Source organism: Haliotis rubra, unplaced genomic scaffold (assembly GCF_003918875.1).
Source record: "Haliotis rubra isolate DU_JTF1 unplaced genomic scaffold, ASM391887v1 Scf79, whole genome shotgun sequence".
Taxonomy (NCBI): Eukaryota; Metazoa; Mollusca; class Gastropoda; order Lepetellida; family Haliotidae; genus Haliotis; species Haliotis rubra.
In genome coordinates this window covers 2,388,754-2,410,781 of record NW_025767512.1, presented here as the reverse complement: position 1 = coordinate 2,410,781, position 22,028 = coordinate 2,388,754, and the positions used below count along the sequence as shown (strand labels likewise).

Here is a 22,028-nt window from a genome sequence, read left to right as displayed (position 1 = left end):
CATCCTGTACCCATTCAGGTCATCCTGTACCCATTCAGGTCATCCTGTACACATTCAGGTCATCCTGTACCCATTCAGGTCATCCTGTACCCATTCAGGTCATCCTGTACCCATTCAGGTCATCCTGTACCCATTCAGGTCATCCTGTACACATTCAGGTCATCCTGTACACATTCAGGTCAGAGTGCGGTTAAGCAATAAACGTCTTTCATTTATGTAGTTAACTAGAACTCTGAACTGTTCCCATATCTGAACGCATCATATTTCAGGAGCTGTGGGGTAGCCTAGTGGTTAAAGCTGTTAAAGACCCGTGTTCGATTCGCGTGTTAACAATGTGTGAAGCCCATTTTTGTGCCCCGAACAGTGAAGGTGCTGGAATGTTTCTAAAAGCGGCGTAAAACTAAACTCATTCACTCACTATCATATCGTCAACGTTAAAATCGAACAATCATGAATGTAGTAATTGCATTCATGATAGTTATATTCTTCAAAACGTTCGATGCTAGTATGATGGTCTAACGTTGGTGTTAGATACAAAGGAAAACAATCAAATACAACGAAAATATTCATCATCTACTTCTTGTTTCAAAACGCAAATTAAACAAACCCTGCATGTATTTCTCCCAAGCGTTCAGTGGGAAAACTCATATCGATGTAAGGAGCTGCAAAAACCCATCTTAACACAAAGTGTTCTGAAGATAAAGATATGCTTTAGAATCAGAATCTGTCTAAAACTCAGACAGAACTCCAATTAATGTGAAGCGCACATACAATCTGCTCATTTCTATGAAACACCTATCAACTTCTTTCGCTCGATTGTCACAGTTTCGATGATATTGATCGTTCCTTTGAAAAATGAGAATTGTCGATTTGATGAATTATCCTTCTCTGACTGTGCGAAATATAATCATTTGCACGAGCTCTAAAAATAAACTTTGACATAATTATGATAAAGCAATCAGAAAAAATTAAAACGTATTATACTATTTTGCACTTGAGAATCATATCTGTCAAACTATTCGTGCGATTCAGTTACATTTTGTAGATGACAAGAAAATAAACGAAATGTGAACACAACATAATTCAAGCTCATTTATGTCAACTTCACAAAAACATGAATATGCGTTTACCAGACACGAAACTTTTCCCTTTCATACGAGTTCGCTCTTGAATTATAATACAAATACATTGGGCCATAACATCTAGACAACCCATAAACCTATCAGGCAACGCCAACCCCAGTTCTTGTCAACCCTCAACCATCTGATCAAGCCCCTATCGCCATGTCCTAATGACGTTTGTATCAAGTTTCTAATAATCGGAGCAGCCATTACGATCAGAATAACAGCTGTTATTTACATCTGTTTTATCATTAAACACCTTTGTCGAATGTCTGTTCATCACCACATAAATCTGTATAGTTGATTGTTCTGCTACGGTCTTTATTGAAAATTGTTGCAGATGTTCATGAGATAGATGATGTTTCTGTTGTTGTTCCAGCTGCCGTTGGTAGTCTCCTGCATCACTGAAGAAGAGAAGGACCTTTTTAACTTGGCAAACATCCACAAAACATGATCGATTAAGGACCCGATAAATATTGTTTCTAAAAAATTAGGCCATAGTTGGGCTACGGGTGTCTTGGGCAGTTGTAATTGTACTTTTTTCATCCATGTAAGGAAAACATGTCAATAAAATAGTGTTAGTTGCAGGTTTATCAGAAAGGAAATACTGTTTGGTGTACCTTTTGTGTCCGAGACCACAGATTATGTACTCAGAGCCACACAGAGGACACATCAGACCTTGTCCGCGAGGGATAAGCCTACCACTAATCCATCGTACCGCTATGTAATCGTTTGCTGTAATTTCTCTATCACAATTTAGTATTCGCTACATATAGTACGAAAGCCAAGTACTGCTGCATACGTAGCATAATTCATATTTCGGGAAAATTTCTCGTTCCCTTGATTTTTTTCTCGATACCGCGATTAATTTCTCGTTACTTCAAGTTTCTTTAAAAACTTTGACATTTCAATCTTTTAAAAAGAAAGTTGAATAACGAGAAATAATCGAAGTAGCGAGAAAATGTCCTTTTTTCAGTTTTCAAATTATCAATCGGGAATTAAGTCAAAATAATTTTAAAAGCGTAGTAGGGAACCGGAGTCGCCAGTTTGAAACTAACGCTGTTAAACTATAGGAATCTGCTATCTGATTGACAAAATTCGACTTCAGGTAAATAATTTCATTGGCTGGTTGAAATATGTCGTTCTGTCACGACCTGCAATGCGATTGCCTTACATTTCTATGTAGCTCATAGGCAATTACGTATACATGACGACCGTGGTTGGATTCTCCCCAGGGAGACGAGTCTAAAATATAAAATAATCAGTTGATCTTGACATTATTTGCCGTGTGTGTAAGATGCTATGTAAAACACATTAACAACCAGCAAAACAACAACTACAAAGGCCACTTCATCTAACAACGAACAACAATTAATGATAGTTCTGTTTGTTGTTTAACGCCGCACTCAGCAATATTCATGCTATATGGCGGCGGTCTGTAAATAATCGAGTCTGAACCAGACAGTCCAGTGATCAACAACATGAGCATCGATCTGCGCAATTAGGAACAGATGACATATGTCAACCAAGTAAGCAAGCCTGACCACCCGATCCCGTTAGTCGCCTCTTACGACAAGCATGGGTTACTGAAGGTACATTCTAACCCGGACCTTCACGGGTCTGAATGACAGTGATACACATGACATATATATACACACCCGCGTCCTTAGATACAGCTGCAGTCCTCTCAACATCAGCCTCATCGGGGAAAACCTGTATCTCCAGTTCCTCTCAAACTCAAGCTGATCAGCGATAAACCTCAACATCTCAGCAAACGTCATCTCCGACAAACACCTTTTTCTCTGATGTGGAGCATCCTCCTTGACGTTGATAACATCCACACTTGACATGAGGTTACTTGTCAGACCCTCTGACCTTTGACAATACACGCAGTGATCAATCTGTGTGACTACTGAGAAGGTTTTGTCCATTGTATGCAACCAATGTAGGTATATGTGATTAACCCACTTCACTGGCTTAAGGCCAAGCTTTTAAGAGTCACGGGTAGCGAAGTCTTGCTAAAAGCTTAGCCCCAATTTTTTTTATGTTTCCTGTTATATATTTAAGTTGTTTGGGTCGGCACTTTAGTGACAAAAAATACGCTATATCCAAAATTATGTTTATTAAAATGTATATTATCAAGGTATATTAGCGAAGGCTTTGTGCTATGTTTTAGCTGTTTGCAGAGGCCAAGGACTAAATGTCATGCTTAAATGATTAAATACGGATAAATACGGCAGAATCTGTACCGAAAAGGGGCGGTGGGGTAGCCTAGTGGTTAAAGCGTTGGCCCGTCACGCCTAATATCCGGGTTCGATTCCTCACATGGGTACAGTGTGTGAAGCCATTTCTGGTGTTCCAGGTCGTGATATTGCTGGAATATTGCTAACAGCGGTGTAAAACCATATACTCACTCACCCACTAAATTTACCGAAAATATAAAAAGTTGTAAGCCCTAACTTTTTCAGTATTGTCCCGTTCTTCCCAAACTTCTAAGATGCCAAACAAAGAAATTATATCATCTAAAACGCTTAAGATACTTCTTGTTCGATCCTAATATTTCGTTTCTAATTTATCAAAGAAATGGCGGTCGGGGAAAAAGTTGGCTCCGATCGGTTGTGTTCGGAAACAGAAAATTCCTATGGCCTAATCAGCGGTTGTGTTGTTGTGTTCATTGACCTGTATCGGGGGAGCCTATTGTTGTGCCAGACCTGAGTTCAGGTCCGTCGTTGGTGAGTAATGTCACCAGCTGTATGTCAAACACGCAGTTGTTCATGTGTTAATTCTACAGTGCGGGTATACATGAACAATCACTATCCTTAACTACAGGAATGAGGTTAATACCCCGATTAATCACTCTGGGCAATGTGTCGGCTACACGGGTGTGTTTATTGTATAATATTCGCATTGAGCTTCATTTCTGTGATAGTAACACTTTATTTAGACTAACAACTAGTCTCTGAAATGAACATATTTTACAGAAAAAAGTTCATAAAGAAAATAAATATAATATAATGAAAAGGAGCCCTGTGGAAATCTAGACTTGCCACATTTTCTAGACTTGCGTGGGCTTTCTTGGATATATTTGTGTCAGGGTCTGTATGACAGACTACAGTTTATTATCTACGTAGGATATTTGAAATTGTAACGAAAATGTAGCGTTCTTTTTAATTTTTTCAACGCGATTACTTTAAACAGCCTTAACTGAATCCAAATCGTGTTTACATGTTCACTCATCCGTGAATATCCGGGTTAGGATTGGTGTAACTCATGCTTGACATGACGTAAGAGGCGAATAACGGGATCAGAATGTATGTACCATAACATATTAATTCCTCGTTTACATAAAAAACCTTGGCTTCTTTAAACTTATAACCTACATGCAATTACGAACGTCAAAATCGTCTTTTCAAAATCCATTTCTCTAAAATTAGTTACACGTATCCTCGTGTTTGCTCGGGTGACAATTGACCTGCCTTTGCATGTGTTTGTCATGTGTGCCACCATTATACGCATTGTATTCATGAATAGTTGGTATAGATCACTATAATAGTGATATATAAACACATGTTCATGGTCGGGATTCTGCTGTTGTTCTGATATGAGCAAAGATTTCTTATCTATAACGAAAGGGGTTTGTAGGTGACGTCAACCACACTGTTGTTCAAGGGTAGGAATACCCGTCGTCGTTCCATCCGACAGGTACACATCCTCGTTATATCCGAATACTAGTGTGATTTTTGCAGCATACCACCATCCTTATTTCATTAACTGTGGAATATCCGTCGAGGCATCTGAAATTGAATCCCAGGACTAAGAACAGGACTAAGGAAGTCCACCGAGCTGTGAATTGGTACCTCGTTAGGATGAGAAATAACTCAATAACTCGGTGCGTCTAGTGGCTGCAAGAGTTGTATACTCCCCAGGGAGTTGAGACTGATAATACGATGTGCCGTTGAGATTGACATCCAATGATCGAGGGAAAAAAATACCAGCGCCTTGAGCATGCACTAGTTGCGCTATATAAATATCCTATAATAATAATAATAAGATGAAGTGATATATAAGGCTTGATTCACGGTCATGATGTAGCTCCAAGTGTATGCAGCACTCGAAACATTTTTGACCGGGAAGAGCTTCGAGTGAGTGAGTTGAGTTTTACGCCGCTTTTAGCAATATTCCAGCAATATCACGGCGGGGAACTGACATGTTCATCTTGCGGTCCTTCTTTTCCCAGTGAAACCCCTCGTATTTGTTCTCGTCACATAACCTTTTCCTCCGACTCGTACATACCCCGTGTAGACTATCAGCTTCCAAACTTGGAAATTTAAAGTGATATGCACTATCAACAAGATTGTTCAACAACCATGACTTGTTTGGCGGTATTGGGAACGTACCCCTAAAGGGTGAGCACGATGTACAAAGTTGCCGAAGTTGCAGTAAAATCCATCAATACCATTAGTGGAATCCTGCGGAGTTCCTGTGTGCTGATCGCACACCGTTACCGTAACAGCGTGTGTGTGAGTGAGTATGATTTTTATGCCGCTTTAAGCAATATTCTAACAATATCACAGTGGGGGACACCAGAAATGGGCTTCACACATTGTACCCGTGGGGAATTGAACCGAGTCTGCAGCGCGATGAACGGGCGCTTTAACCACTGGGCTACCCTACCACCCCGAAACAGCTGCACAAAGCTACGTTGACGTACTGCGAATATCTTCCTTGTACTGTGATGAACAATCGTGTGTAGTATTCGGATGAATGACTAGTACCTAATCAATAATCCGACCTTATATAACCAAAATAATCAAAGCAATCGTCAACTTCATGGTTGTTGGATAACCAACACAACAACTGCCAAGGAAAACTGCTTTTTTGTTTGTTCAGCATGTAGTTTAACGCCGCACTCCTCAATTATCCAGCTATATGACGGTGGTCTGTAAACAATCAACTATGGACCAGACAATCCAGTGATTGACATCATGAGCATCGTTCTACACAATAGGGTTACTATGACATGTGTCAACCAAGTCAGCGAGCCTGACAACCCGATCCCGTTAGTCACCTCTTACGATAAGCATGGGTTACTGAAGATCAAAACTCAAACCCGGACCTACACGGGTGTCGCCAGTTTGAAACTAACGCGGTAAAACTAGACAAGCAACGAAACCTGTAACTTCATCGGATAATTTTGCTGCTTATCATATGTTTAGTAGTAAGGTTGACATGTAGCTGTGCTGCGAGTTGCCTCCCTTAGATACGACAGGAACCTATGATTCTAAACCCGGTTCGACCCTGCTATGGTTCTTGGTTTGTCAGGATTATAACTCTACTCCAACGTCATACGCTAGTGATGAACATATTTAAGACACAACAAAGCTATGAGAGTGTAAAAAATGACAAATGTCCAGTTGCAAACTGTCAAACGTCTGACCTCTAACCTCATAATAATCAACATAAGACATAGATTCAATAAAGATTTATTAACGTTCCCGGGTAGGTGTAAACACCAGTGAACAAGATCACTTCAGAGTCCATACCGGTTCCGAGATATGTCAAAAACAAAGTCTTCCCAAGCACGTGTTGGACGAGCCTGAATATAGCTGAGTAAATAGCACTTTTTGACAACATGATTGCACGCGAATTCGTTGATAATAAAATAAATAAATGTAGAAATGTTTTAAATGTAAAACCGGTAGCCTTCTAGTAACATCAACACAACCGTGGCACAACTCTTTAGGATACAATAAGAGTGAGAGTCTCATTTCAATGAGTTTCGTGTTTGTCAAGTGTCAACACTATAGAAACAAACTGTACTGTCATTCAAAATGTTCCGAAATCTCCTTTCAACAATCTGAAATAACAGTTAGTATCAACCCGAACCAAACATTTCGATCTGGTTGCACATTTCTCTGTATCTCCGCTCTTTGAAACACAGCAATATGTTGTAGACTATAAAAATACTTCCACTTCTCTCTAGAAAAATAAGACGCAATCTTCTCCTATCTCCCCACACAGACGTCTCGCAGCAAGCTCTTTCCGTCTTCCTCTCCATGAACTTGTTTCTGTTAAGACAACAAAAAACGGGATATTTTGAAATATACATGAAATGTTTCGAGAGTGAGTGGTACGATGCAATAAATAAAGAAATACACGAAGCCCAACAACCAGATACTTTTAAGCCGGCTCAATCATGGGATAGGTAGATGAGGCTGTTCCTTAACGTAAATAATGAACAATTACATATTCGACCTGAGTGTACACGACCACCAAGTGTCCCGTTGAGTCCCTGAACCACAGGGGTTTTTTCCGCCCAGCTTTTTCAGTGTTGGTTAGTTATCGTTTAACACCACTCAGCAATATTTCTGCTTTATGGCGGCCGTCTTCGAATGATCCAGTCTGGACCAGACAACCCCGTGATTGACATCATGAGCATAGAACTACGCAATTGGGAAACGGTGACATGCATCAACCTTGTCAGTGAGCCGGACCACCTGATCCCTCCTATGACAAGCATGTGTTGGTGAAGACCTGACCCGGGGCCTCCTATGACACTGAGTTTTATGTGCAACATGGCGGGGACACCAGAAAGACCAATTAACCCGGATCTTCACGGATAAACACTTTATGTAACTTGCATCATTACACGTTCAAGAAGCAAGTGTAGAGTTTCGGAACCTCCTTTCATATCGAGCTGCTGTTCAATTAAAATTGAGTTGTTTGCTTCTATTAATTAAATTATCATTGTCAGAGATTAAGATATATTCTACCATCCTGAAACTTATCATATCTTAACCTACTTGTACGAACATATTTCAAATTCAGTGGAACAGTCTATTGTGACGAATCAAAAGTGGTGATCAATAAACCGAACATTCGATAATGATAATCAATATACACTTAACCGCTTACATATATGGAACAGGATACATTACCTTTCGATTCTCTTCATCAATATTTATGGAGGAGGAGGATGATACACATGGCAGACAGCAGCTGAAACACTGCACTCTTAACAGACACACAATGTCCGTATCGACCGAACGTGTAGCTCAAACCACCTTTGTCCGTTGCACCAATGGTCACACTTGGATCTTTGGTCAGTTCTTCAGGATTATCCTCATCATGTCCTATATTCGTCAGTGACCATCTCCTGACTGGATATAGTTTTGTCCGATCGGATAGATCCTTAAATCCAAAAGGAAATACAACATATAGACTGTCATCACTTTCCTTCTTTGGATTCGATTGTAAACCGAATTGAAAAAATAACTTTCTTAAACACACCATGGATGTCGGGCTCTGCATGTTTGGTATGTAACCGACGGTTTCAGACAGTTCTTGTTCAGTGTCCAGTGAAATATGGCTCGGACAACTGCCCCTCAGCTATATATCCCTGACCGATTTTACCTGTAACGTGGGCAGCCGTGAGGTCATCGTTCGCACTGGTCAAACTGCTGTTAACGCCTGACCAATGACGTCCAGAGACCGTGATCGATTTCCTCCATAACGCCAAACCGGACGCTGTGAGGAGCTCGTTATGTCATATTGTTTGTCGAGTAAGAATTACAAACTCCCAATTACGCATTATGTAATACCTAATACTGGCCACCAGAAATGAGGTGTGTTTATTGGTGTAAGGTCATTTACACTCAGGCCGCATTGTTAAGGTGTGCTTAATTCAACTGGGAGGAATGACCCCCAGGAAGGTAAACAAGGAATTCGGTCAGTTAGATTCTCCAGTATACCGACATTTTGTGACTACACTACTTGTAATATGAAACAGGATTATTGCGAACATTTCTGTTATATTGAACACCATGAAAACCGTTATTAATATTCTCAAAGTTATTCAAAGCACATGGGAGAGTTCCATTGGAGACGTTGTTGGTTTGGTTGGTTGACTTAAAGTTTAACTCCTCACTCCTCAGTATTCCAGCTATATGGCGTCTGTCTGTTAATATTTGAGCCTGGACCAGACAGTCCAGTGATCGGCAGCATGAGCATCGATTGACGTAACTGAGATATGATGACATGTGTCAACCAAGTCAGCGAGTCTGAATGGGTTACTGAAGATTAATTCTGACCCGGATCTTCACGTGTCGGAGACGTTAACGTTGTAATTGTTTCTTGCGTTTATTGTATGTTTGGGCGGTGGGTAGTCTAGTGGTTAAAGCGTTGGCTCGTCACGCCGAAGACCCGGGTTCGAATCCCCACATGGGTACAATGAGTGAAGCCCATTTCTGGTGTCCCCCGCCGTGATATTGCTGGAATATTGCTAAAAGCGGCGTAAAACCAAACTCAGTCAGTCAGTCAGTATTGTATGTTTCAGACAGTATTAATAATGAATGTTATCAAAATGGCAAATATGACGTAATTTCTGCTTCCAGGGTGAGTGAGTATGATTGCTTGAGTCATTTAACTAAATTCAGTATCCTGGCGGAGGATACCAGAAATGGGCTTCACACGTTATACCCATGTAATGATCAAACTTAGGTTTTCGTGACGCGTGATCCACTATGCTAACTCACCGCAGACAAAACGACAACAGGAGACTTGAAATGAGTGTGCTTGCTGCTAAGCAACGTTTATTAGTTAGAGCCACAGGATATCATAACCATAATTAGACACACTATCGCGGCCATTGACCGAGGACGCAGTGGTTCGCCTACACAGGAACTGAAATAAATAATCAATGTACTGCTCTAATATATATCTGATACAGTATATTTGGAATCAATTCACGCAACGGGGGACTGACCTAGAACCAAGTACTCAACGTCACAAATAATAATTGAAAATCGTTCACTTTTCTGTCGAATTTACCAAGGTGGATGGGGATTTGAGTCTTAGGGACCAAATAAGTGAGTGGTTTAACGCAGCTTGTGCAATATTTCAGTTATATGACGGTAAGTCAGCTTAATATGGGAGGAAACCCGGAAAATATGGGGCATGTCACTGACCTCTCAGACCCGTGAAGGTCCGGGTTAGAATATTGGCCTTCAGCAACCCATGCTTGTCGTACGAGGCGACTAACGGGATCGAGTGGTCAGGCTCGCTGACTTGGTTGACACATGTCATCGCTTCCCAATTGCGCAGATCGATGCTCATATTGTTGATCACGGGATTGTCTGTTCCAGACTCGATTATTTACAAGCCGCCGCCATATAGCTGGAATATTGCTGAGTGCGGTGTAAAACTAGACTCACTCGCACACTGACCTCTCAACATCGACTGAATCGTCTACGTTGGGCGAGGAACATGAGAATTACCAACGTCGCAATTTGGTACGATATCCATGACGTTGTGGCACCATGTGCACAATGTTTGTGAGTTGTAAGTCACAACCAAAACACTTTTCATTTCCACTCATTCATCTATTTATAATAACCAACTTTCCTTCTGGTGTCTCCCACCGTGATATTGTAGGAGTATTGCCAAAAGCGGCGTACAACCTAAGTCACTCACTCACTCTAGGAAATCAGACGAACGTTTATTCGGTTGTTATGTCCAGTTGCAAAATAATGCAATACAATTTGTTATGTCCTAATGCATAGATACGCAATGTAGCTATAATCGTATTCAATACCGCACCTGAACAATATCCGCAATATTTTTTGCAGGTCACGTGAGCCCTCAGAGTTTGGGTGGGATCGGTGCACACAGATTTTCCACTTGCAGCACAGTCGGGGGCGAGGTCCCTGCAGGGGAGTGGAGTCGGGTCTGTGAATAATCAGATATTTACAGACCTGACCAAACACTAATGATAGCTGTTGCCTAAAATTATACACGATGTATTTAATTATGACAACTAAGATTCATATTCGTATATTATGTGTAGGTTAGACAAGACCATGATTTGATATATTACTCTCGTTATGAAACTTTGACTTTGATAAGTCCCGATTTCCATCACAACCACTACAGCCATACCCCCCTCCATCCTCCTCCTCCTCTTCATCATCACCATCATATCCGCTAGCACCATCACCATACCATTACAACCACCATTAGCAACATCGTCTTCTTCATCATCATCGTCATCGTCACCACCACAACCCTCCTCCTCATCTCCATCGTCACGACCACCACCACTACCACCATCACCATCCTTCCCCCTCCTCCTCCTCCGACCCCAACCATCCTCCCCTCCTCTTCATCATCACCCCAAATCACCCTCTTCATCATGATTGTCATCGTAGACCCCCCCATCTTCATCGTCACCACCATGACCACCACCATCCCTCCCTCCTCCTCCCCCCACCATCCTCCCTCCTCTTCATCATCACCCCAAATCACCCTCTTCATCATGATCGTCATCGTAGACCCCCCCATCTTCATCGTCACCACGATGACCACCACCACCACCCTCTTCGTCATTTTCATCATAATCGTCATCGTAACCCCCCTTCCCTCATCTTCATCATCATAACCACCACCATCCGCCTCCTCTTCATCATCATCGTCATCATTAAGCTGCTTACCTGGGAGAGATGTCTTAGGGTGGTCAATTGCATACAGCTGCGCCGCTTGAACACAGACAGTGACAGTTAGAGACACATACAAAATAACGGTCTGATGCATGCATGAATACGTACAGTTTCGAAAGGCTGTCACGAAACATTTACAGAAGGTGTACCTTCAGCTGATTAGGTTTATAAAGTGTTAACATAATCCAGCTAAACCTAATATAATTTAGATGATCATGTATTTCTGTCTGAAAAGTGAGAAAGGGATCAGCTAACTATTCTTTGGTAAGGCAAATATTCAATAAATATTCTTTGGTAAGATCCAGACGTTCTAGAAACTGATTCTGATATAACCAAATCAGAAACAAGTCGTTGGAGAGGTTGGTGGGAATGCGTACTGTTTAAACCATTCGTTCGATTTCCCATATGTTCATTCTGTATGAATCTCATCACTTGGTAAGGCAGCAAAAGCCCAACTCACTCACTCACTCACTCACACACTCACTCACTCATATTCACGTATACTGCTCTATTGGTAAGGTAACAAGTTTGATATTTGCATGGATTATCAAGATAATGTAGCTAATGGGACTGATCTGTGAGACGTCGACATACACACATGTGCACTGACTTTAAGGATGTAATGATTGCAATAACCCACTCTGACACTGGACTTGAGATATACTATTCACACTGTGCAAAGGATCAAATCATTGATTCAACCGAAAACTATGATGTGGGGTCTAATTTGGTTTGAATATCTAAACTTATTGCAAGCATGGATCCTAGGTTTCAGTATGTCACTGCATCTTCTGGATCCCATACCTGTTATTGACAGGTGTTGTGTTCTTGTCATTGACCCGTTCCATGATTTGCAAAGTGGTTGATTGGTGCCATGAAAACCATTTTTATGGTTACTCATGTATCAAGTACATAAGGTTAGATTCAAGTGGCTGTTAGCCTAAAGAGGTGTCACCATGTCATTATTTATCCAGTTTTAAATGGATACAATTTCAAATTTTAAATCTATGTATAAGTAATGTTGTGATTTTTGTGATCCTTAGCAAAGTGTGAGTAGTATAGTTTGCTTGTTTGTTTTACGCCAATATTCCAGCTACTAGTATATGGAGGCAGTCTGTCAATAATCGAGTCTCGATTGGCACTCCAGTGATCAACAGCATGAGCATCGATCTACATAATTAGGATACCATTGCATGTGTCAACCAAGTCGTCGAGCCTGACCACCCGATCCCGTTAGTCGCCACTTACGAGCATGGGTTGCCGAAGACGAATTCCAACAAGGATCTTCACGGGTGACTTGAGAAGGTGTCTCAGTAGGGAGGGTTTGGGGCGGCTCTTAGCATTGTTACAACAATATCATCTTCATGACACCAGAAACAGTCCTCATACATTGTACCCTTTGAGGAATCAAACTCGGGTCTCAAGCCAGACAAGCTAGCACTGTAACCATAAGACGACCCTCTGTCTTCTGGATGAGAAATGCTTACGTGTACACTTGCGGCAGTAAAGTCGGCAGTGGTCTTCTACCCAGTACTTGTACTGGGGGTCACCACACGTGGAATCGTGGTCAAAATCGTCACAGTTGGCGATTTTGTTCCTGCAGGCCGGGGCGGGGGTCGGCAACCCTGAGGAGGAAAGTCGGAATGTTATGTTGACGAAATGAGTACCCTTCATCAGTCCATCCATCCATCCATCCATCCATCCATCCAGACAGACAAACAGACGGACATACACGAAATGAGTACCATTCATGAATACATACAACCATTCATCCATCCATCCAGACAGACGTACATACAACCATCCATCCATCCATCCAGACAGCCGTACATACAACCATTCATCCATCCATCCAGACAGACGTACATACAACCATCCATCCATCCATCCAGACAGACGTACATACAACCATTCATCCATCCATCCATCCAACCATTAGGACACATACGCATTCGTACACACCTACACGTCCATCACTATATCCATGAAATAATGACATTGTCAATTTCACCAGATATCATCAGCATGAATTCAAGACAGTAATTGTCGTCGCCTCTTATGACACGCACGCCAATATAATGTCTATTACGTTGTTGTTCAACGCCGCACTCAACTAATACGCTGTGTCCTCGAGTATTATATCAAGTTTATATCCCACTGATATAAGTAATAAATAAGTGCATATATATGTACTTGCCAGGACAGTAGCCGCACGTGTTGTTGCAGTTGGCTCTCGCCCAAGGTTCATAGATGCCATGACAGGAACTTACGTCATACAAGTGGCAGTCGGGCAATCTATCCACACATGCTGCAAAGTATGCGAATGAGAATTGTTTTACTCCGCAGTCACCATGGTCACCGCTATGTCACAACGGTTTGTTATTACTCGGACCTTGGAAAGGCGAACCAGTGTCTAATAAGATGAGCAACGATATGGTTTACACCATAGCCCCGTTTCTCATGGCGATCTTATCGTTGAAGTTAAATATGGTTGCACCTGACAATCACAACACGATGTTTCATGTTTCATGATTACACAATATTATATTATAATTTCTCATTATACAATCAAGAATATCCAACGTATATAAACTCATGCAAGTCGACCAGGTGCCAAGTCCGGACAGCGAATAAATGTTGGAACGTTGCCAACATGTAATCTCGGACCAATATGTACGGCTTGTGCACCTCAGCCCGGCGGCCCGAAACATTCTCACGACTTACGTGAACCGTTGCCTTGCGTAATAACATTTTAATATTGGGGTCACAAGTGGACGAACGTCCTTTAAATATCATCAGTATTTGACGTTTCGTATCTCTTGGCCACATTTGCAGGTCTATGAGGGGGCGTAATTCGGTCACACTGTAGTTGTGTGAATCCTAACTGTCCTTCTGTGGGATTTGCTGGTGCACTCAGTTCATAGAATAGTGAGGGAATAAGGTTCAACGCCACTTTGAAAATAATTCTAGCAATATCACGACAGGGGACACCAGGAATGGGCTTCACATATTGTACCATGTGGGGAATCGAACACGGTCCGTAGGTGTGACGAACAAACGCTTCCTATGCTACCTGCCGGTGTGCCGATAATAATAATTTCAGGGTGATAATTCGGAAAATCGATCAGGTTGAACAGACTTTACAAAACACTTTAATCATCACATGTTGCTGTCAAAAATAACATATTAATAGTTATTAGGAAAATATAACCTGTAAAATATAACTGTTGAAGATTCAGTGGCACGCGGCACGCAATGTTAACGTCGCATAAAACTAATTTCTACAAGTATATACTTACAACCCTATCGGTAGCTTACCCACTTGACAATGTGGGTACTGAATCGGCTCTGTACTAGATAACCCGATAGTACAGATACTATCACAGTGGAACACGACATATGGCTTCTGGTTTGAAAAGAATACAATTACCATATTGTAGAAAATACCACGTAGAAACACTTACTTGGATCAAACTCGGCACTGGTGGTCACGAAGAAAACAAAAATTGACAGCAAAACCAGCATTTTGATGTAGAGCAAACTCACATACAAGATGTTTGATTGCAAAGCGGATGTTTAGTCACGTGACATTCCGATTTGAGAGATATGTCATTTAAAAAATGGACAAGGATGTTATGAAGAAGATTTTAGACGAACATAAGATGATTAAATTCAACTTGATTGAAGTCACTGTCAAGCTGTTTCATGAGTGAGTGAGTATGGTTTACGGTGCTTTTAACAATATTTCAACAATAAATGGGTTTGATACATTCTACCCACGTCCGGAATCGAACCCAGGTCTTATGTGTCACAGGCAAACGCTTCAAACACTAGGCTACTATACAACCACCAAAGTGTGTTAACATTGGTTCTTGTGTCTGGCCGCTGCAGCATTCTGCCAGTTATGACCAACCAATCCACTGAAAGAAATCACGAGCACCGATCTACATAATTGTATTATATTTGAACTGTAATTATGGATATTTAGATAATCCTTTTATGTTATCTCATGCTAAGCGTTTGCTCGTCATGCCGAAGACCGAGTTCGATTCCCCACATGGGCACAAAGTGTAAAGCCCATTTCTAGTGTCCCCGCCGTGATATTGCTGGAATATTGCTAAAAGCGGCGTAAAATTAAACTCACTCGTTTTATGTCATACTCAAATTAAGTGCAGTAAGAAGATAATATAGAACCTTATATAGTTAATGTACGAAGTGTTTTGATTACTGGATTGACTGGTATTTCACAACGTGTCACCACCAGGGGCGTAACTACCATTATAAATAAAGACCGGGCTTACACATGATTTTTGCTAAAAAATCATTTTCCTTGTAATACTTGACAAAAATACCTACAAACACGTTATCAGAACAATTTAAAAATGTGAACCCCTCTTTGAATCATACTGACTACAATATTCTTTGATAGCAAAACATACAGTCACCATGTACAGTAACACATGTTATTCTTCATATCATAAATTTGAAAGGTGTCTCTCTTTCAGTGATAACCCGTGAAGATCCGGGTTAGAATATTGGCCTTCAGTAACCCATGCTTGTCGGAAGAGGCGACTAACGGGATCGGGTGGTCAGGCTCGCTGACTTGGTTGCAACATGTCATCGGTTCCTAATTGCGCAGATCGATGCTCATGCTGTTGGTCACTGGATTGTCTGGTCTAGACTCGATTATTTACAGACAGACCGCCATATAGCTGGAATATTGCCAGGTGCGGCGTTAAATTAAACTCACCCTCTCACTCACTCTTTCAGTGATGATTGTTTTTCCATCGACATGTATGTACGTGAATGTTTTGCTACATGATTATATGTGAATCATAACTGAAATGCAAGTATTTACAATCGCCATTCTTTGTTTACTCTTCATTTGATTTTCGTTTCATTTAGAAAAAAACACCCAACAAATACTCGATATATGGTATTCTATCAATGCAGTAAACATGCGTTAAAAATGTCTAAACATATGTGCATACGAGGAAGTCACATTTCCATCAAATGATTACTCTCTCTGAATTAATGTTAACCTACTCTGTGTTCTTATGATTTCAAAATATTGATAAAATAACAACACTTTGAAGTTATTAAAAGCATCAAACGTCAAACGATAACACTTCAAGTCTCATCAAAAAGTTGGCAAGCAAGCAATACTACCTAAATATATAGCCTTGCAACCTATTGGGCTTACACGAATGAATTGGCTTGCTACGCGCCTGACCACCTCCATGATATAGCGTTCATTAACATATTAAATTATCCTAATACGTTGTCTAGTTGCTCAATGTAACAGGTTTAGCACGTGTTTTAATTAATTTTGTATCTTTGAACGCAACAGCAACGTTTAACATAGATTATTATGTATTGTGCGTGAAGAGGTCACAGGGCTGGCTATACTATCTTATTCGACTGTAATCTGACGTCTCTGTCGTCCCGAGGCCGTCCGACAATTTAATCTTTTCGTCGGGACTCCAGCATGGGTCAGTAGTTCCTAATGACATGTTCTCAACACGATTCTCCAGGTTCGCTGTACCGACCTCCCGGATCTCAAAGGGTCAAGGTAAAGGTCAAGGCTGAGTGAGGTGACTTAATGCCGCCATTAGGAATGGTCCAACTATACCATGGCAGTATACAAATAATAAAATTCGGACCCGAATAGACATTTGTAGATTATATGAACACAGATCGGACACCTTCACAACTTGATGTACAATCTTGTGGTTTCATTGTGGCGACAATACTCATATAAATCGGCTTTAAAGCATGTACTGTGAACCCTATTTTAGCCCAGAATCCCAGAGTGTTAGAACGGTTTCATGTTTGTTTTAGCAATCAAACAAAATATTTTCCATTAAGCCATTATAACTATTCCCAGGAACTTTCGCGATTAATCTTTCTTTGATGTTTAGCGTTGCACTCAGCCATTTTCGCGCAATATCACGTCGATCAGTAAATAATCGAGTCTGGACCAGACAATCCCATGACTGAAATCATGCGCATCGATGTTTGCAATTGTGATATTGCAAATGACATGCATCTACCAAGTCAGCGAGCCTGACCACCAGATCCCGTTAGGCGCTTCTTACTACAAGATTTCACGGGCTTTATTTCGAAGACGGGGTGGGAATTGATCGATGGCTCTGTTGTCAAACAGTTGTCCAATCTTGTCGAAGACTTGGGTATAAATTCCCCAAATTGTTACCTCAAGTTATTTTCATTGCCCCAAAGGTGATATTGCTCAAATACCTCTTCATTTGGCGTCACACCTCGCATCTCGCGTAGTATCAAAATTAATCGAAGCGCAATACCAGGTCGATAAATGCCTTATCAATTGAGGAAATTATGTAGCAATGCGGTAACTATCCACATTTAAGTAATCGAGGTTCCACTAACAAACGAGTTGTTGATACTGGCAATACCTGTCTGTGCAGTGTATGCGTATGTACATGTACATAAGCAGAAACAAGATAAACAAAACAAAAATGCCCCCCACACCCCACCACACACACACAAAATATATAATAATATATAAAATAAAACAAAATAAAGTAATAAAGTGAAAAACAACAACAAAAAAGTAGAAACAATAAAAAAAACCAAAAGCAAACCTCCCGCCAAAAGAACCAACAACAAACAACAACAAACAAACAAACCCCAAAACCAACAACAATAATACAAAACAAAAACAACAACAACAGAAAAACCAACCCCAAATGAAACAAACATAAACAACAACATAACAATAAAAAGAACCAAAACAAACCAAACAAAAACGTAACAGGACAACAACAACACAGAAATAATTCGCATTTCAAGGCCGCTTCGGCATTCAAAGCTAAGGGTTTATTATCATCAATACCTCGTCCTCTCCTCGAGAAATAATGTCTAATGTCTAATGTTAATTTTTCACGCACAATGGACCGCCTCCGTGGTGTAGTGGTTAGAGCGTCCGCCCGGAGAGCGGAAGGTCGCGGGTTCCATCACCGACCGCGTCATACCAAAAAACGTTAAAATATGGTACTTGTTGGTCCCTGCCTGGCGCTCGGCATTAATGGGTACATCAAGGACTGGTCGGCTCGGAGTCAGTATAATGTGTCTGAGTGGGGTATTCATGCTTCACTGCGGCATGGTATCTCAGTGGGCTAGCACTATAAAACCAGCTTAAGTCTGGGCTAGTACAAGCAAACCGCACATACACATACACACGCATGCACATCGTCATATGAGCGAAATATTCTCAAGCACGACGTTAAACCCAATTTCACCTCACCTCACCCACAATGAATGAATGAATGAATGAATGGGTCGGGTTTATTGCCGGCTTCACGTACATCACGTCGTATCAGATCGATGCGGAAAGGCTCAAGTGATGCACGTCTTAGACCGTCACTATTTTAGTGAAGCATTAACTCTCTTCCGTGCAGACAAATTTGGGAACAAAAGGTTGAATCCAGCATTAGAGGTATAGGTGTCGGACAGACCACAGGACCTCCCCTGGCACCTGCAAGTATTGTTATAACTGCTTCTAATACAAAGCAAATTCTCCTATACGCCTGGCGAGCTTCCAGGCCAAGACAAGGATCATATCTCATCTACTCTGTACGCACGCAAAACCTGGTAGTCCTTGTATTCTGTGCTAGGATGGCTACAGGGTGGTCATACAGGAGATATCTCAAACCTGTAAGGTACGTACAATTATATAGAGAGTTACAATAGATAGTGTATACATGTATATACTTATGACATTAATATCGTTCGTGTGTGAAAAGTACAACAGAATACATATGAATACCTGGTAAAACTTTTCCAGTTATATCACCGCTTCAGAATCATAATAAGAAATTGATAATGGTCGCCGCACCCGTGAAGGTCCGGGTTAGAATGAACCTTCAGTAACCTATGCTTGTCGTAATACGGGATCAGGTGGTCAGGCTCGCTGGCTTGGTTGACACATGCAGTTGATGACTGGATTGTCTGGTTCAGACTCGTTTATTTACAGACCGCCGCCATATAGGTAGAATATTGATGAGTGCAGCTTAAAACTAAACTCACTCACTCACTACCTCACTTGTGGTCGCCGCGGCTAATCGTGTGGCGGTGTATGGTCCTGTGCATAGAGTTCAGGTCACAAATCAGTTGAAGTTAAGCAACGTTGGGCGCGGAGAGGGCTTGGATGGGTGACTGTGTTTGACAGCTTGACCCCTGAGAGTTTCTTGGACTTCAGTCCAGCCCCACAACGAAGCACATATGCAACATGCGGTCTCACCTTAACCACCTGAGTTTGTTCAAAACTGCCTCTGTTCACCCAGCAGTAAATGGGTATCCGGATGGATAAGTCATGCAATAATTAACCTTCTAGCGCCTCACAGGCAGCTTTGGTTATCCGGGGTTATAATAATAGCGCTATTCACCCTGGAATGGCGCTATAAAGTGGAATATTATAACATTGTCATAATCGCTTTCTATGCGTGCAAGAGCATTTGAAAATATTTGCATGCGAATGGCAACGGGACTGAAGCCTAAAGTATTCACAATTACGTGATTCTTACTGTGAATCAATTATCATAAATTGGACAATTGGAATCCAAATATGTTTCAAATTCATGGTTGAATGATGATTAATTATTAATGTTTACTATATAGTGTTGATACTAAAACAACACGAGTTCGCTGCATGTAAAGCAAAATAGTAAGTCTGAAACTATAATTTTACAAAGTCGATAACATAGTATTTAACAATGGCAATTCTTTGAATACTATTATTTTTGTTTACAGGTTCATTTTTGTAGCGGTAGCCCTGATTGAATTCGCATTTATATTGATCGCGATGAAAGCATATAAAGATGGATTTACTGGTAAAGAACAAGCGGTTGGGGTACTATATGTATTTCCAAATGGACAAACCAGCCGCCCTTTGGGATCAACAAGTCTAAACAATGGCACAATGCAAACCCACATACCTCTCCAAACTGATCGTGACAAGACATCTTCCTCTGGAAACACTAGTCGGGAGGTCCAACATGTGTTCTTTCTGAAAGTCCACAAGGCTGCCAGCTCAACGATACTGAACATCATCTACAGATTCGGCTACACCAGATCAAAGAACTTCGCTCTACCCCGAAAAAGAAATTACATAGACCTGGTCGACCGCGGTAACGTCATACCTATCCCACCAAATAATTCTTATGATATTCTATGCAATCATCTCCAGGTGTTCTCTTATCCCAAGGTAGCCAGGATAATGCCACAAGACACTGTGTATATTGCCATCGTCAGAGAACCTTTTGAAAGACTTCATTCATCGTTTGAATACTACCGTAATGAACTCCATCGTGGATATCTTATGAAAGCTACAGGAACTGACCCTTTCAGGCGGTACATCCAAAATCCAATGTCCTTTGAACCTCTCAATCCTATCGATTCCTTCACTAACAATCGAATGGCTTTAGATTTCGGCTATCCGTCAGGTAATATCAACGGCGCAAAAAATGTACAGAAGTTTCTTGACCATGTTGATTCAATATTCGACTTGGTGTTAGTCAGTGATGTTTTTGATGAATCTATAATCCTCCTACGACGCAGAATGAAATGGACCATGAAAGACGTATTGTACATTCCTAAAAATGTACGCGTGTCACCATTAAACATTTCGTTCCAGGATTATAACAGAAGCGTTGTTGATTCTAACATTCTCAGACTCGACATAATCCTGTACGACCATTTCCTAGGAAAGTTGAAAAGGGAGATCTCAAAAGCGGGAGAAACGTTTGTGGAGGAAGTGGCTTATTTTCAAACAGTCCGTCACCGCACACAGAAGTACTGCTCGAAAACTGCACCTCCAATGAACCTCAAGTTCCCAGCATGTAAATGGCACGGCCGCTTTGAAGTCTCCAGTAAGGACTGTTGGCTCCTTGTTCAAGAAGAAACTCCTTTTTTAGAATTATTACGAAATGTGCAAAAAGATAGATTAGGATTGCCTTCCCAGGAGCTGCCTAAACTATATGATGCTAAAAAGATGAGGCTGTTTGGAAAAAGAGGATAGACTGTTTTCATATTGTGTTAAGCTTCAAAGTCACCACAGTGTCGAATCCTGGTTAGGAACTGTCCTAGTTACCTACGGAGTCGACCCATGAGTCTGTGACTTGGCTGATTACGCATGATCGTAGGTGGGCGTTGCTCTTTATATCAGTCACTGGTTTGAGACTCGATTATTTGAAAGCTGTCGTGATGAAGCTGGACTGTCGCTGACTGCGGTATAAAACAATGGACAGACGAATATTTCCATTTGTGTTTCTTTTGTGTCGGTTATACATCTACCATATTCAGTATTATATTTTCTCAATTTAGGGATAATAACGCTGCCACAGATCTGTTTACTCAAAGTAAACTTTCTGGAAAGTAT

The 22,028-nt window shown here is 41.1% G+C and overlaps 2 protein-coding genes across 2 annotated transcripts; one reads left to right on the top strand and one right to left on the bottom strand.

Annotated features, from left to right (window-relative positions):
- Positions 1 to 9,686: 9,686 nt before the first annotated feature.
- Positions 9,687 to 15,217, bottom strand: LOC124261124. The gene is made up of 6 exons (XM_046695450.1): positions 15,079 to 15,217; positions 13,812 to 13,922; positions 13,102 to 13,239; positions 11,609 to 11,653; positions 10,719 to 10,847; positions 9,687 to 9,803 (listed from the first exon to the last, which is right to left on the bottom strand). The coding sequence occupies exons 1-6, from the start codon at positions 15,137 to 15,139 to the stop codon at positions 9,793 to 9,795; spliced, it is 495 nt and encodes a 164-aa protein (XP_046551406.1). The 5' UTR covers positions 15,140 to 15,217; the 3' UTR covers positions 9,687 to 9,792.
- A 5,353-nt stretch (positions 15,218 to 20,570) lies between these two features.
- LOC124261145 (galactose-3-O-sulfotransferase 2-like) lies at positions 20,571 to 21,668 on the top strand. The gene has a single exon (XM_046695470.1). It carries the CDS (start codon positions 20,571 to 20,573, stop codon positions 21,666 to 21,668), a length of 1,098 nt encoding a protein of 365 aa, XP_046551426.1.
- Positions 21,669 to 22,028: the final 360 nt, after the last annotated feature.